Source organism: Pelophylax lessonae (assembly GCF_965119305.1).
Source record: "Pelophylax lessonae genome assembly, chromosome: 7".
Lineage (NCBI taxonomy): Eukaryota > Metazoa > Chordata > Amphibia > Anura > Ranidae > Pelophylax > Pelophylax lessonae.
This window is the reverse complement of record NC_138774.1, coordinates 72,593,937-72,610,428: the sequence shown is the minus strand read 5'-3', so window position 1 is coordinate 72,610,428 and position 16,492 is coordinate 72,593,937. Positions and strand designations below refer to the sequence as shown.

The window sequence follows — 16,492 nt, the reverse complement described above, 5'->3', positions numbered from 1 at the left end:
GTAGGGAATTTTCACTGGGTAGTGTTTTTTAACATTACACCGCATCAGCTGTTGCCGCGGGTACATTAAATCATCTCCGCTCCAAACCCTCTGACTTCCCTGATCTCGGCTCCAAAATATAAAACCGGCGGCGGGTCTATGAAAATATAACTCACGGAGCCGACATTTCCGAGAGCTATATTTTCATAGACCACTGCTATTCTTGCACATGTCCAGATGTACCCATGGGCTCTGCCTGGCCTAAAAGGTTCTTGCAGAGCCAGTCAGAACATCCGAGCACACACTAATGGGCCATACACACTATAAGATTTTCTGAAGACTTTTTCCTTTAGACTTACCAAAACCATATAATATGAGGTCAAACCTAAACACTTTCAATTTGTATGCAATCTGGCAGGCCCTTGCACTACATAGAAAAGGTAAATCTGAAGGAAAAAGTCTTCAGAAAATCATATAGTGTGTATGGCCCTTTAGACAGGGAAGGTTTTTGGACTTCCCTAGTTGTAGACTTAAGCTGGATACACACTATACAACTTTTGTTCAAATTCCTTTAGATTTACCTTCAACTATGTAGTGCACGGTCCTGCCTGATTGCATACAAAGTGAAAGTGTTTAGATTTGACCTCATATTATATGATTTTGGTAAATAAAGAAAAAAATATAAAGGCAATTGTATAGTGTGTATCCAGCTTTAAGCTGGATACACACTATACAATTTTCTTTAGATTTTTTTTCCCCCTTTAGATTTACCAAAACCATGTATGAGGTCAAACCTAAACACTTTCAATTTGTATGCAATCAGGCAGGACCGTGCACTACATAGTTGAAGGTAAATCTAACAACAAAAGTTGTATAGTGTGTGTCCAGCTTTATGCATGCAAACCCCACATGTGTTCAGGAGGCCGGGGAACCCACTAATGTGCTGCAGGGCTCTCTCATGACTAGAGATGGGCTTGGGCATGTTCCGGATCCTAGTCCCAACCCGCCTGCCCGATCCCACCAGGAAGGCGACATTGCACACCGCCAATCACAGACAGCGAGGCATTTCCTGCTCCGCAGCTGCACAGATGGGAAACATCTCTATGCCTGTGATTAGCGGTGTGCAGGGTCTCCTTCCTGGGGGGGGATCGGGCTGGTGGGCTGAGACTAGGATCCCGAACATGCCTGAGACCATCTCTAATCCGCACACACATGGGGGGGGGGGGGGGGGAGGGGAGAAATCCTTGCCTAGGCCACATTTGCGGCTTTGCAGCACAAATAAAGCACTTACAAAAAATAAAAATCAATTAGTAAGGAGGGGGGAGGAGGGAGGCCCGGCCAACATGCCCTGTAAGGTGAAGGTCCCCTTTAAGCATGGTAACCCGTAGCAACCATCAGCCATACTAGTTGAATGCAGACATGGCCTGGTTGCTATGGGTAACACATATAAGCACTCTATGCGGAATATTCAGGAAATATGCAGCTTGCTGTATCTTATGTGTGAGAGAAATCCCTCCAGACCCCCCACAATAGACATTCATTTACTCCTGGGCCCCTCAGACTACTTACTGGAAGATAGGGAGCCCTGCTAATCCACAGCAAGGCCTAGTCACAGCACCTGGCCCCTCAGGTGCCCCCCTCCCCCCCAGTCTATGGGGGCCCAGCCATTGTTCCCCTGCTCTCTGCCCTCTCAGTCATGGCTTTGTGTTCCCCTCCTCACTTACATCGGTCATCCCTGCGGAAATCCCTGGGAGGCCCCGGTGGGTACCCGCCTCGATGGTAATGATCTCCCATCCTCTCTTCACAGCTCACGGCTCGCAGCGCGGGTATCACAATCGGGCGGACAAAATGGCGGCGCCGGACTAGCCCCCTCACCGACGACCTGTGCAAAGGAAGCCCTCTAGTGACAGCATACGGCACGACCAAGCTTCCCACCAATAGGGTCCCGCTCTCTTAGTCAGCGCCTTTCCGCATTGGCTACCAGTCTATGGGCGGAGACCAAGACTCGCCAATGAAACAAGCGGACACCCGTCTCCCTTGGCAACAGAGGGCGGGAATGGGTTAAAACGACTGCCATGTTTGTGCACCCGAGGGTCTGCGTGTCTCATTGGAGGCGCACACTGGAGAGGCTCAAGGCGCCATCTTGCTCCTCACATTGTATTACGCCTCATGAGTCTCCTGAGACGTTGCTGTTATATGTAAATAAAATAATTCGAAGTTGGAGTTTACAAAAAGCTTGTAATATTAACATGTCATGATTTTATGTGAGGATGTTCACCTTCTTGGAGGAGTTTATTGCATTCTCTTTCATAGTTCTTAGCATGGAAACCATGACAGGGAGGCACTTAGGGTTCATGCACACCAAACACATGGTCAAGGCATCATACCTTATGACCTATTGCTTCAAATTGCACCAACATGCTGAAAAAACGAAGGACGTGTTGCGTTTTTGCGCAGTACGCTCCAACGCACATTGCAGCATGTGCCGCATGTAGAAGTAAATAAAGTTCAACGCTAAATACATTTTTTTTTTTTACTACTTGTCACCCAAGCCAATTCTTACACTTCTCTCCTACATGTAAAAATGTTTTTTTAGCAAAGACCTTATGGAATAAAATGGTGGCTGTTGCAATTTTTTATGCCTCATGGTATTTGAGCAGCAATTAAAAAACAAACAAAAACACTTTCCTGAATAAAAGAAAAAAGGAAACAATATTTACCCAATTTTTTTTGTCTAATGTGAAAGGTGATGTTACACCGAGTAAATAGATACCTAACATATCACGCTTTCAAATTCAGTGAAAGGAGCCAAACTTCGGTACTTAAAAATCTCATAGGGGGGAAGATTTAAACATTTTTACAGGTTATCAGTTTAGAGTTACAGAGGAGGTCTAGCGCTCAAATTATTGCTCATACTCTAACCATTGCGGTGATACCTCACATGTGTGGTTTGAATGGCGTTTACATATGCGTACGCTTCTGTGTGCGAGCACAAAGGGAAGGGGGTGCTTAAAAATATATATATATATATATACCGTATATATTATTTTTACACTTTCTCTTATATATAATATTTTTCACGTTTATTCTTATTACAAGGAATATAAACATCCCTTGTAATAGGAATAGTGCATGACAGGTCCTCTTTAACCACTTAAGCCCCGGAGGATTTGGCTGCTAAAAGACCAGGGGGTATTTTGCGATTCGGCACTGCTTGACTTTAACGGACAATTGCGCGGTCGTGCGACGCTGTACCTAAACGAATTTGACGTCCTTTTTTTCCCACAAACAGAGCTTTCTTTTGGTGGTATTTGATCACCTGTGCGATTTTTTGATCATGCGCTATAAACGTCAATTTTGCAAAATTAACAATATTTTTCACATTTTTTTATATGAAATTCCCCCCAAAAAAAAAGTAAAAATCAAAATTTTTTAACATTTTCGGCCATTTTGTTTTATGCTACATATGTTTGGTAAAAAAAAAATCGCAAAAAGCGTATTTTGATTGGTTTGCGCAAAAGTTATATCGCGTTTACTAACAAAGGGAAAGATTTTTGTCATTTTTGTTGTTTTTTTTTAATGCGTAATGGCGGCGATCTGCGATTTTTTTTGCGGTACTGCGACATTGCGGCGGACAGATCAGACCCTTGACTGACATTTTGACACTTTTGGGGTTACCAGTGACATTTCTACAGTAATCAGTGCTATATATATGCACTGTTACTGTAAAATTACACTGGCAGTGAAGAGGTTAACTTTATTTGAGAGGGAGGGGCTGTGTGTGTCCCTAGGGGCGTGATTCTAACTGTGATTGGCTGTGGCTTGAGCTGTAGGAACAGTGATCAACGGTCCTACATAGTAGAACCGTATGATCAGTGTTTCTACACAGGGGAGAATGACAGGCAGCTCCTTTCTCCCTCTCCCCCCGACGATCGCAGAGTGAGCGGCGGACATCTGGTCCGCCGGTCACATGCGCGAGGGGGTCCGTGACCACGCGGGAACGCGCCTCCGGCGGCGCGCGCTTGCTCCCCAGAGCCTCACAGGCTTGCGACGTATATATACGTCACTTTGCCTGTGAGGGGCTGACCGCTGCAGTATATCTACTTGCGGCGGTTGGCAAGTGGTTAAGGCCATTTTTTTGTGATTCGGCACTACGTTATTCTAACGGACAATTGCGCGGTCGTGCGACACTGTACCTAAATAAAATTGATGTCCTTATTTTTCCCCACAAATAGAGCTTTCTTTTGGGGGTATTTGATCACCTCTGCCATTTTTATTTTTTGCGCTATAAACAAAAAAAAAAGCGACAATTCTGAAAAAAAAAAAAAAAAAAAACAATATTTTTCACATTCTGCTATATGACAGTCCCCAATTTTTTTTTTTTTTTTAAACATTTTAGACCAATTTGTTTTCTTTGGTAAAAGAAAATCGCAATAAGCGTAATTTGATTGGTTTGCGCAAAAGTTATCGCGTCTACTAACTACGGGAAAGATTTATGTCATTTTTATTGTTTTTTTTTACTAGTAATGGCGGCGATCTGTGATTTTTAGCGGGACTGCGACATTGCGGCAGACAGATCGAACCCCTAACTGACATTTTTGACACTTTTGGGGGGAACCAGTGACATTACTACAGTAATCAGTGTTAAAAATATGCACTGTTACTGTAATAATGACACTGGCAGAGAAGCGGTTAACACAGTGGGTGATCAAGGGGTTAAATGTAAGCCTAGGGGATTGATTCTAACTGTATGGGGGAGGGGCTTTTAAAATTATCACAGAGCCCCACATGTGATCCTATATAGAAGGATCACAGGCGCTCTGTGATCATTCCAGAGAGAAGAACGGTCAGCTGTTTTTACAACAGCTGACCGTCCTTCTCTCACAGTGGGAACCGATCGCGGGTGGCATGCTCGCCCCCTAGCTGCAGGTGCGCGACTGATGTATACCTGCGTCGGTTCGCGCAGGAGGGGCTACCTGCCGCAGTAAAACTGCGGTGGGCGGTCATTAACAGGTTAAAGAGAGATCTGGGGTCTATAAGTCCCCCCATCTCTCCTCTATGCTGAAAAGCCTAAACTAACAAAAAAAAATTAATAAATAATGATCTCAGGCTTCCCAGCAAAAAAAAAAAACAAAAAAAAGCAGCAGTGTTTACTTTTGCCGGCACCGGAAGTGATATCATGACATCTCTTCTGGACTCCAAGGGTCATAGAGATAGACCACGGACCATCTGGTCCATGGAATTTTAATATAAGGACACTTACCTGTCCAGGGAGCCTGCGATGTTGGCACCTGAAGCCGAGCTGTCCATCGTCTCCGGTTTTATCAGAATACCGCTACCCATCAGAAGATGCAACGGAAGTGACGTTGCAAACAAAATTGCTTACTGCACATGCGTCATGCATTCCAACATGGCCGCTATGCATTTCAATAGGTTTCTTAATCTGACAGAATACGAAGGCGACAGCGGACATCTTCTTACACCCAAGCAAGTCTTAAAAGTCACACTTATTTTAGCAGTAAACTCACCTTATATAGTAAAATAGTCTGTTTCACTACATAATTGGTTTTGCACTGAGCAGTGCGGGGTGTACCAAGATGGCCGTCGCCACCTTCTGCCTGCAGGCTTGTCGCTCTATATACTATAATAGTAATAATAGTATAATAATAACATTTGAATCTTGTATTTGAGGATTTAAGGTGAGTTTAGTGCTAAAATTTGTGTGAAATTGAAGACTTGGCTGGGTGTAAGAAGATTTCCGCTGCTGCCTTCCTGTTCTGTCGCTTTAGAAAACCTATCAGAGTGCATAGCGGCCATGTTGAAATGCATGGCGCATGCGCAGTAACCATTTTTGGCTCAGAATGTCACTTCCATTAAATTTTCTGATGAGTAGCGGTATTCTGACAGGACTCCGGCATCCTTACTAAGGTAAACAGGATGTTTCGTACTGCATATGCATATGCCGCGCTGCGCTTTCTGAATGGTCCCGCTGTCTTCTGGGACCCGTGTGTGTCTCCCAGAAGGCAGCAAGGGGAAGGAGGAGGAGCCGCAAATGACATAGAGCGCCGGACGAACTTACATGGGAGTGGAAGCAGGTCTTAAACCACCGCCGGTGGCGGATTCATTCTCCAGCTCCCCGATTGCACTGGCGAGTCAGGAGAAAGACCGGAGGGTGGCGGCAGGGGGGGGGGGAACTTCCCCTCCCGCCTCCTGTAAAAGCAATCAAGCGGCTTAGCAGCCAATATGATTGCTTTTACATTGCAGGGAATAGCCTGCTAAAAAAAAGATATCTGGGTGATGCCTGCAGCTGCACGCATCATTTAGATATCACCACTTCAAGTCCCCAACGTTATATGAGGTCAGCCCAGGGGAGATGGTTAAATAAAGAAAGAAAGCAAGCAGAGAGATATGATTTACTATGCATTCCAGTGCACGCAAACCTTAAAAAAAGCATAGTTCGCCTTTGCCAAAAACCTACCTATGTAGGTAAGTGGTACCTGTAGATAAAAACAAACTACAGCTTTGACTAAGGCCCCTTTCACACGGGCAGTTGTTGTGCCGCTGGAAAAAGCATGTTTTGTTATTTTGAAATTCCAACACTCCTCACATTTTTACATTTGTGCGATTACTTGCGTTTAAATGCGACTGTGTTTAGCTGCGGTAGTAAATTCTTAACTTTGTACAGCAACTGTTTTTTTTTTTTTTCTTATTTTTTCTTTGTTCTGCGATTGCCTGCGTTTATATACAGATAGCTGTGGTACATCGCTTCTGGACACTGTCAACTTTATTTTTCTTAAATGCACAAAACCGTATATTATGAAAACATTGCTAAACGCAGTGTGTGAATGGGGCCATAGGGATGCATTGTCTGCATTTAACTGCGGCAAATAAGTTCCTCTTTTTCCAGCTAAAAGCTGATATCTAACCGTTCGTGTGAATAACAAACTTGCTTTAGGTGTAGACCATTTACCTACCTCCTGAAGCCTGACTGAAAAATAACCCATTCTGCCTTGTTGCTAGGATGTTGCTAAGACACTAACAGCTTTTACTACTCAACCCCATCACCACCTGAGTAAACTCTTTCTCTGATTCCAAACCCCCCTCAGGTGCTTTCTCTCCGATTGTCGGGGAATCGAGTCTGGAGATCCGCCCGCTTGTGTAAACAAAGCGGGCGGATCTCCTAAGTGACAAACAGTGACAGATTGCAGGATTCAGCATAGCTGAATCTGCGATCTGTCCCTGTGTCACTCAGTCACCTCCCCCCACACATGTCAGTAAGCACCAGGCATAGATTAACCCCTCCCTCGCCAATAAAATCAACCCCTTCCCTGCCAGTGTCATTTTTACAGTAACAGTGCATATGTATGTATAGCACTGATTACTGTAGTAATGTCACTGGTACCCCCAAAAGTGTCAAAAATGTCAGTCAAGGGTCCGATCTGTCCGCCGCAATGTCGCAGTCCCGCAAAAAAAAATCGCAGATCGCCGCCATTACTCGTTAAAAAAAAAAACACCAAAAATGACAGAAATCTTTCCCTTAGTTAGTAAACGCAATAACTTTTGCGCAAACCAATCAAAATATGCTTATTGTGATTTTTTTTTTACCAAACATAGGTAGCAGAAAACAAATTGGCCCAAAATTTAAAAAAATTGTGATTTTTACATTTTTTTGGGGGGGAATTTCATATAAAAAAATGTGAAAAATATTGTTATTTTTTCAAAATTTACGCTCTTTTTTTATTTATAGCGCAAAAAGTAAAAATTGCACAGGTGATCAAATACCACCAGAAGAAAGCTCTGTTTTTGGGGAAAAAAAGGACGTAAATTTCGTTTGGGTACGGCGTCGCACAACCGCGCAATTGTCAGTTAAAGTCGCACAGTGCCGAATCACGAAAAGATGGGAAGAGAAGAGTATGGAGAAGGAAAGGAACTGCTCATGAGCCAAAGCATACCACCTCATCAGTGAAGCATGGTGGTGGTAGTGTCATGGCGTGGGCATGTATGGCTGCCAGTGGAACTGGTTCTCTTGTATTTATTGATGATGTGACTGCTGACAAAAGCAGCAGGATGAATTCTGAAGTGTTTCGGGCAATATTATCTGCTCATATTCAGCCAAATGCTTCAGAACTCATTGGACAGCACTTCACAGTGCAGATGGACAATGACCCGAAGCATACTGCGAAAGCGTTTTTTAAGGGATAGAAGTGGAATGTTATGCAATGGCCAAGTCAATCACCTGACCTGAATCCGATTGAGCATGCATTTCACTTGCTGAAGACAAAACTGAAGGGAAAATGCCCCAAGAACAAGCAGGAACTGAAGACAGTTGCAGTAGAGGCCTGGCAGAGCATCACCAGGGATGAAACCCAGCGTCTGGTGATGTCTATGCGTTCCAGACTTCAGGCAGTAATTGACTGCAAAGGATTTACAACCAAGTATTAAAAAGTGAAAGTTTGATTTATGATTGTTAATCTGTCCCATTACTTTTGGTCCCTTAAAAAGTGGGAGGCACATATACAAACTGTTGTAATTCCTACACCGGTCACCTGATTTGGATGTAAATACCCTCAAATTAAAGCTGAAAGTCTGCAGTTAAAGCACCTTTTGTTTGTTTCATTTCAAATCCATTGTGGTGGTGTATAGAGCCAAAAAGATTAGAATTGTGTCAATGTCCCAATATTCATGGACCTGACTGTATCTACAGAAGCCACTTACCTGCATAGGCAGTTTTTATTTTTAAAGGTGGAGTACGCCTTTAACCTCTTGCTGCCCCATCTAACACATATACACTATATTACTAAAAGTATTGGGACGTCTACCTTTACACGCACATGAACTTTAATGGCATCCCAGTCTCAGTTCGTAGGGTTCAATATTGAGTTGGCCAACCCTTTGCAGCTATAGCAGCTTCAACTCTTCTGGGAGACTGTCCACAAGGTTTAAGAGTGTAACATCATGCTTTCTCAAGAAATGTACTGGAGTGCCAGAAGAAGGAGTGATGTCTGCTCCTTCTTCTGGCACTCCAGAAGAAGGGATTAGGGAGTGTGGGATGATAAGTCAAGTTTACAATGATAGTTGCTAATGGCGACGGATGGACTTTTGTCAGAGAAACAGGATAAGGAAAGTAGTGACCCGGGACACAGGGATTGGTGTGTCGGGGGCGATGTCTGTACATGCACTATGGAGAAAAGTGTTGGCTGTGCAATTTATGACAGTGGGACAATTTTCCTAAATAGTGTGGCGAGTGATATCTGTGCATATACTGCGAAGAGAAGTGTTCAACGTGCAAATTACGACAGTGGGACAGTTTTCCGAAACAGTATGGGAGGTCATGTCTGTACATGTGCTGTGGAGAAAAATGTCGGCCGTGCAAAGCCTGACAGCCGAACAATTTTCACAAACAGCGTGGGAGGTCGGTTGGCTTGGCGAGATGGAAGTGCAACTAGGGCCCAAGTGCAGACAGAGATGGTGGATGTATGTCGATTGAGGAACACAGTCTGCCAGGCAGTGATCTTTGTGCTGGCTGAGCAGAGGAGCAACGGTGAGGTTGCTGCACCGCGCGGGAAAGCAGGCGCTGAAGAGATCTGTCTAAAAGGAGGAGCCACCACCAGAGAGTCAGCTAGTCTGGAGTTGTGGGTGGGTTACCTTGATAAAGTCACGTTAGTCTGTGACGCAACGTGTCGGGAGAAGCCGTTTGACATCACTTCCGGTCCACGGCCGAGACGGGACGTAATCGGAAATCACCGCTGTGTGCGGTTGCTACTGTATTATGCTGTTTACTGTCTACTGAAATGTGAGTTTTATTATGTTTTTTTTTTAAAAAACACGGTAAATACTACACTATAAAGTCCTTTCTTCTATCTATGGTTTCAGTTCAAACCCCACCAGGACCCCCCCTTATATCCATTGGAGGACCAGTATTGTTCAAAGAGCAAAAGAGATAAGGAGAAAACAAATAGTGACCCCCCTCTATCCAGACCCCGGAATGTGGAGGAAGTACCTGCAGCAGAGATCACTGTGATATTTATTACAAACGCTCTTTATGAGTGTTCTGGAGGTGAGCGGCTATTACACTTATTTATGGATAAATGCTCACACCCTGGTGATATATCTCCCTCCACTGCTGGCAACCCGTGAAGACACCATCACCTATTTCCCACTTTATCTCTTTTTGAGAGCATATGAACTTTTATGCATTTATTTTATGCACAAGGACACTTTGTCATATATTTATATACTTATTCATCCTACCCTTTCCTTTATGGGTGGATAAGCACCGTTTTACCACATATGTTTTATTAACATACATTTCCGGTATATTTATTGTATTTTAGCACAGTGCACCTTTAGATTCACTGTCACCCTCTAACTGCTACATGCACGTCGCAGCATTGCTTAAGATGGTATTTTTTGTAAATATATATTTCTTTCTCTGATCAATATATTTATTTGATAATCTTAGCACAGTGCACTTTTAGATTCACTGTTACCCTCTAACTGCTACATCCACGTTTCAGCATCTTTTGAGAGGTTTTGTGATGATGTATTTCGTTGTTTTGATGTATATATTTATTTGATCATCTTAGCACAGTGCACTTTTAGTTTCACATTCACCTTTTAACTGTTATCCACACTTTTTCATCAATAGTTTATGATGTTATTTATGGGTGAATATTTTTCTATATCCATTATGTGATTTTTATCATTTTATACATTATTCACATTTATTCATATTTATTTACTAGTGCTTTATATTATTGGCATTATTGCTATCACAGGAAATTCACATTTGTGATACATTAGCGCCGATTTATTTATTATACTAATTTTGTATTGGAAAAGATGCCATAAATTTTTATTTTTTTTCAGCCAAAAAATGTATTTATTTTTTTTTCTAAATCAGCCAGAACTGACAGCAGCCGGTAAATACATGTCAAATACATATAGGGTCCATTCACACGTTTGTAAAATGGGTCCGCATCTGTTCCACAATTTAGCGGAACATTTACAGACCCATTGATTTTCAATGCCAATACAGGCCCCAAAAATTAGCCCACAGGCGTTCACCTGACAGCAAAGAACTTTGTATTCTGTGGCTGGAGGTACATTAGGCATACACATGATGCAGAAGTAAGTGTCGGCCAGTACAGGCCCCAAAAATTAGCCCACAGGCGTTCACCTGACAGCAAAGAACTTGGTTTTCTGTGGCTGGAGGTACATTAGGCATACACAGGATACATCTTGTGAATGCCTAATGTACCTCCAGCCACAGAATACCAAGTTCTTTGCTGTCAGGTGAACACCTGTTGGCTAATTTATGGGGCCTGTACTGGCCGACACTTACTTCTGTATCCTGTGTATGCCTAATGTACCTCCAGCCACAGAATACAAAGTTCTTTGCTGTCAGGTGAATGCCTGTTGGCTAATTTTTGGGGCCTGTACTGGCCGACACTTACTTCTGTATCCTGTGTATGCCTAATGTACCTCCAGCCACAGAATACAAAGTTCTTTGCTGTCAGGTGAATGCCTGTTGGCTAATTTTTGGGGCCTGTACTTATGGTTAAAGTAGAACTATAGGCAAAACTTTTTTTTTTTTTTTCATTTTAGATAGAGTAAGGGAAGGCTATAACTCATATTGGTTCATTTTTTGCCATCTGTGCCCGATTGGGATATTATTATTGTAGCACCCTCCTAGGTAGGTGCTAGGAAAAAGCATATAGGTGACCCTGTCTACATATCAGGGGGGCCTGATCATTTAGTTAAGCTGTCACATGTTTCCAGGTGTGACCTGTTGAGCCTGGGGAGTCTCCCCATTGTTTTCAATGAAGGCTCTTATTGGACAGTAGGGGAAACCTAGACAATAGCACACCAGGGCTTATGGCTATCTCAGTGGGTGGAGCTTGCCACAATGCACCCTGGGAAGAGTTATAAGTCTGAGGGGAGCATGTGACAGGGCGTCTTTGGCGGGAAGCAGCGCCCCAGGAGGAGGGTGACACTGTCTCTCCTCCTGTCAGCGCTAGTGAGGGTGTCCTGGGCAGTCAGCCTAGAGGACGAAGGTTGAGCTGTGCTGCAGAGAGGGATCCAGTGTGCTGTGGACTGAGTGGAGCTGCTGGGCAGAAGTTTCCAGGAAAAACAGTATTGTGAGGACTTGAAACTGCCCAGGGGTCTGCCTAGGAGAGGGGACCACTCCAGAAGGTCAGAGGGATCCGGGAGCCAGCTAACCAGTAGAAGAAGGCTTAGAAAAGGGGGTGCAAGAGTCTAAGCTTTGTAGATAAGTGAGTGAAAGGGGGCGCCGGTGTGGGCCCTGAAGTGTTCAGCAGCGCAGTAGTAGTACAAGTAGCTACCTCAGCAAGGAGTGCTTAAGGGAGCTCAAAGAGGACTTCTTTATGCAAGAAAGCAGTCCGAAGTCAGTTTGGAGTTAACAGGCGGCAAGCCAGCGTTAACCAGCGTCAACTGTTGTTGACCGGCATCTAGCCAACGTCAAGTCAGCACCACTAGCCATTTTTCAATTGTCCCCTAGCAATTTGTGCATAGTTGAGCCAAAGGAGTTTCCCACTCATTCCCTTCTCCCATCCAAGTTCTCAATAAATACAAAAACCCAAAGATATTGGACTGGTCATTGTCTCAGTGCTCACACTTGGAGAATATGCTTAAATGTGCTGTTGTTGCTAGTGGTAACCCAGGCGGACCCATATCCAGCAAAATGGCTTGGAATGCTACTACATTTGGGGGCTCGTCCGGGATTTAGCCTTGGGTTACTGGGTCAGTGCCCTTGGCAATGGCCAAAAGAAAATCTTCATTTTTATGTCCGGGACTTTATTCCAAAACTCAAGCCAAGTGTGAGGTCAGCTCTGCAGGAGGTAGGGAGAGTGGGATGAAAATGTTCCAGTCAGTACTGCAAAATGGTGGTAACCTTCCTCTTCAGTTATGAGATGTACTCTGCTATCAAGTATTGGAGAGCAGGGAAGAGATCTATGAGAGTGAATAAAAGCTGCAGCTGCTTAACAGAGAAAGGTCCAGGTGGGGACGAAGAAAATTGTGCCCAGGGTCACATGGAGCAGAGTGCCAGGGGCCAGGTGTGTGTGCAGGCTATATTGACTAGGGATAAGCTTCGAGTTCGAGTCAAGGCTACGTTCAACTCAAACATCGTCAATTCGATCGTTCGTCGAATGACAAACAAATGTGCTTCTTTGCGGGAAATTAGAGTTTCCAATAATGCAGCGCATTATGTGATTGGCCAAAGCATGCACCCTGACCTCATGCTTTGGCCAATCAAATGATCTCTGCCATGATTGGACTAAAGGCAGGCTGCCTTTATCCAATCATGGCTCAGGGGCCAAGTACACGCCCCACACTTCATAAAGGGCTGTTTGCGCAGCCGCAGCATGTAGTGTCATTGTGCGGCGATCAGGCAGGGAGAGAGTAGTTGGTTTTTTGGAGTCAGACAGTGCAGAGAGATTTTTAGCAGTGTAGGGAGGGCCAAGGTTCCTGTGTGAGGTAGGGACAGATTGATTTCTTTACATCATATCAGACAGTGTAGGGAGGGCCAAGGTTCCTGTGTGAGGTAAGGATAGATTGATTTCTTTACATCAGATACCAGTACCAGTATTGTTTATCGGTCATTTTCTGCAACATTCTAAAATCTTTATAGACATCACTGCAGATATCAGCCACAGTAACCTTTTCTCAGTTGTGTTTTTTTCTATGGGGGTCACATAGCTGTGGGAATAGAGATCACTGCAGATATCAGCCACAGTAACCTTTGCTCAGTTGTGGATTTATCTATAGGGGTCACATAGCTGTGGGAATAGACATCACTGCAGATATCAGCCACAGTAACCTTTGCGCTCAGTTGTGTTTTTTTCTATAGGGGTCACATAGCTGTGGGAATAGACATCACTGCAGATATCAGCCCCAGTAACCTTTGCACTCAGTTGTGTTTTTCCTATAGGGGTCACATAGCTGTGGGAATAGACATCACTGCAGATATCAGCCACAGTAACCTTTGCTCAGTTGTGGATTTATCTATAGGAGTCACATAGCTGTGGGAATAGAGATCACTGTAGATATCAGCCACAGTAACCTTTTCGTTTAGCTGTGTTTTTTTCTATAGGGGTTACATAGCTGTGGGAATAGACATCACTGCAGATATCTGCCACAGTAACCTTTGCTCAGTTGTGGATTTATCTACAGGGGTTACATAGCTGTGGGGATAGACATCACTGCAGATATCAGCCACAGTAACCTTTGCGCTCAGTTGTGTTTTTTTTCTATAGGGGTCACATAGCTGTGGGAATAAGGATCACTGCAGATATCAGCCACAGTAACCTTTGCGCTCAGTTGTGTTTTTTTTCTATAGGGGTCACATAGCTGTGGGAATAAGGATCACTGCAGATATCAGCCACAGTAACCTTTGCGCTCAGTTGTGGTTTTTCTATAGGGGTCACATAGCTGTGGGAATAGACATCACTGCAGATATCAGCCACAGTAACCTTTGCTCAGTTGTGGATTTATCTATAGGGGTCACATAGCTGTTGGAATGAGATCACAGCAGATATCAGCCACAGTAACCTTTGCAGTCAGTTGTGTTTTTTTTCTATAGGGGTCACATAGCTGTGGGAATAGAGATCACTGCAGATATCAGCCACAGTAACCTTTGCTCAGTTGTGGATTTATCTATAGGGGTCACATAGCTGTGGTAATAGACATCACTGCAGATATCAGCCACAGTAACCTTTGCTCAGTTGTGGATTTATCTATAGGGGTCACATAGCTGTGGGAATAGAGATCACTACAGATATCAGCCACAGTAACCTTTGCTCAGTTGTGGATTTATCTATAGGGTTCACATAGCTGGCGGAATAGACATCACTGCAGATATCAGCCCCAGTAACCTTTGCACTCAGTTGTGTTTTTTTTCTATAGGGGTCACATAGCTGTGGGAATAGACATCACTGCAGATATCAGCCACAGTAGCCTTTGCGCTCAGTTGTGTTTTTTTCTATAGGGGTCACATAGCTGTGGGAATAGACATCACTGCAGATATCAGCCACAGTAACCTTTGCTCAGTTGTGGATTTATCTATAGGGGTCACATAGCTGTGGGAATAGACATCATTGCAGATATCAGCCACAGTAACCTTTGCTCAGTTGTGGATTTATCTATAGGGGTCACAAACCTGTGGGAATAGAGATCACTACAGATATCAGCCACAGTGACCTTTGCTCAGTAGTGGATTTATCTATAGGGGTCACATAGCTGTGGGAATAGACATCATTGCAGATATCAGCCACAGTAACCTTTGCTCAGTTGTGGATTTATCTATAGGGGTCACAAACCTGTGGGAATAGAGATCACTACAGATATCAGCCACAGTGACCTTTGCTCAGTTGTGGATTTATCTATAGGGGTCACATAGCTGTGGGAATAGACATCACTGCAGATATCAGCCACAGTAACCTTTGCTCAGTTGTGGATTTATCTATAGGGGTCACATAGCTGGCGGAATAGACATCACTGCAGATATCAGCCCCAGTAACCTTTGCACTCAGTTGTGTTTTTTTCTATAGGGGTCACATAGCTGTGGGAATAGACATCACTGCAGATATCAGCCACAGTAACCTTTGCTCAGTTGTGGATTTATCTATAGAGGTCACATAGCTGTGGGAATAGACATCATTGCAGATATCAGCCACAGTAACCTTTGCTCAGTTGTGGATTTATCTATAGGGGTCACAAACCTGTGGGAATAGAGATCACTACAGATATCAGCCACAGTAACCTTTGCTCAGTTGTGGATTTATCTATAGGGGTCACATAGCTGTGGGAATAAGGATCACTGCAGATATCAGCCACAGTAACCTTTGCGTTTAGCTGTGTTTTTTTCTATAGGGGTCACATAGCTGTGGGAATAGACATCACTGCGGATATCAGCCACAGTAACCTTTGCTCAGTTGTGGATTTATCTACAAGGGTTACATAGCTGTGGGGATAGACATCACTGCAGATATCAGCCACAGTAACCTTTGCGCTCAGTTGTGTTTTTTTTCTATAGGGGTCACATAGCTGTGGGAATAAGGATCACTTCAGATATCAGCCACAGTAACCTTTGCGCTCAGTTGTGGTTTTTCTATAGGGGTCACATAGCTGTGGGAATAGACATCACTGCAGATATCAGCCACAGTAACCTTTGCTCAGTTGTGTTTTTTTTCTATAGGGGTCACATATCTGTGGGAATAAGGATCACTGAAAATATCAGCCACAGTAACCTTTGTGCTCAGTTTTGTTTTTTTCTATAGAGGTCACATAGCTGTGGGAATAGACATCACTGCAGATATCAGCCACAGTAACCTTTGCTCAGTTGTGGATTTATCTATAGGGGTCACATAGCTGTGGGAATGAGATCACTGCAGATATCAGCCACAGTAACCTTTGCAGTCAGTTGTGTTTTTTTTCTATAGGGGTCACATAGCTGTGGGAATAGAGATCACTGCAGATATCAGCCACAGTAACC

At 43.8% G+C, this 16,492-nt stretch overlaps 1 protein-coding gene across 1 annotated transcript in view; it reads right to left on the bottom strand.

The window, feature by feature from the left end:
- HNRNPUL1 (heterogeneous nuclear ribonucleoprotein U like 1) overlaps positions 1-1,887 on the bottom strand; it is a 46,388-nt gene extending 44,501 nt beyond the window's left edge. Inside the window, exon 1 of the mRNA XM_082263714.1 lies at positions 1,704-1,887. Within this exon, the coding sequence (XP_082119840.1) occupies positions 1,704-1,773 (70 nt within the window). The 5' untranslated portion in view covers positions 1,774-1,887. The remainder of the gene's footprint in view (positions 1-1,703) is intronic.
- Positions 1,888-16,492: the final 14,605 nt, after the last annotated feature.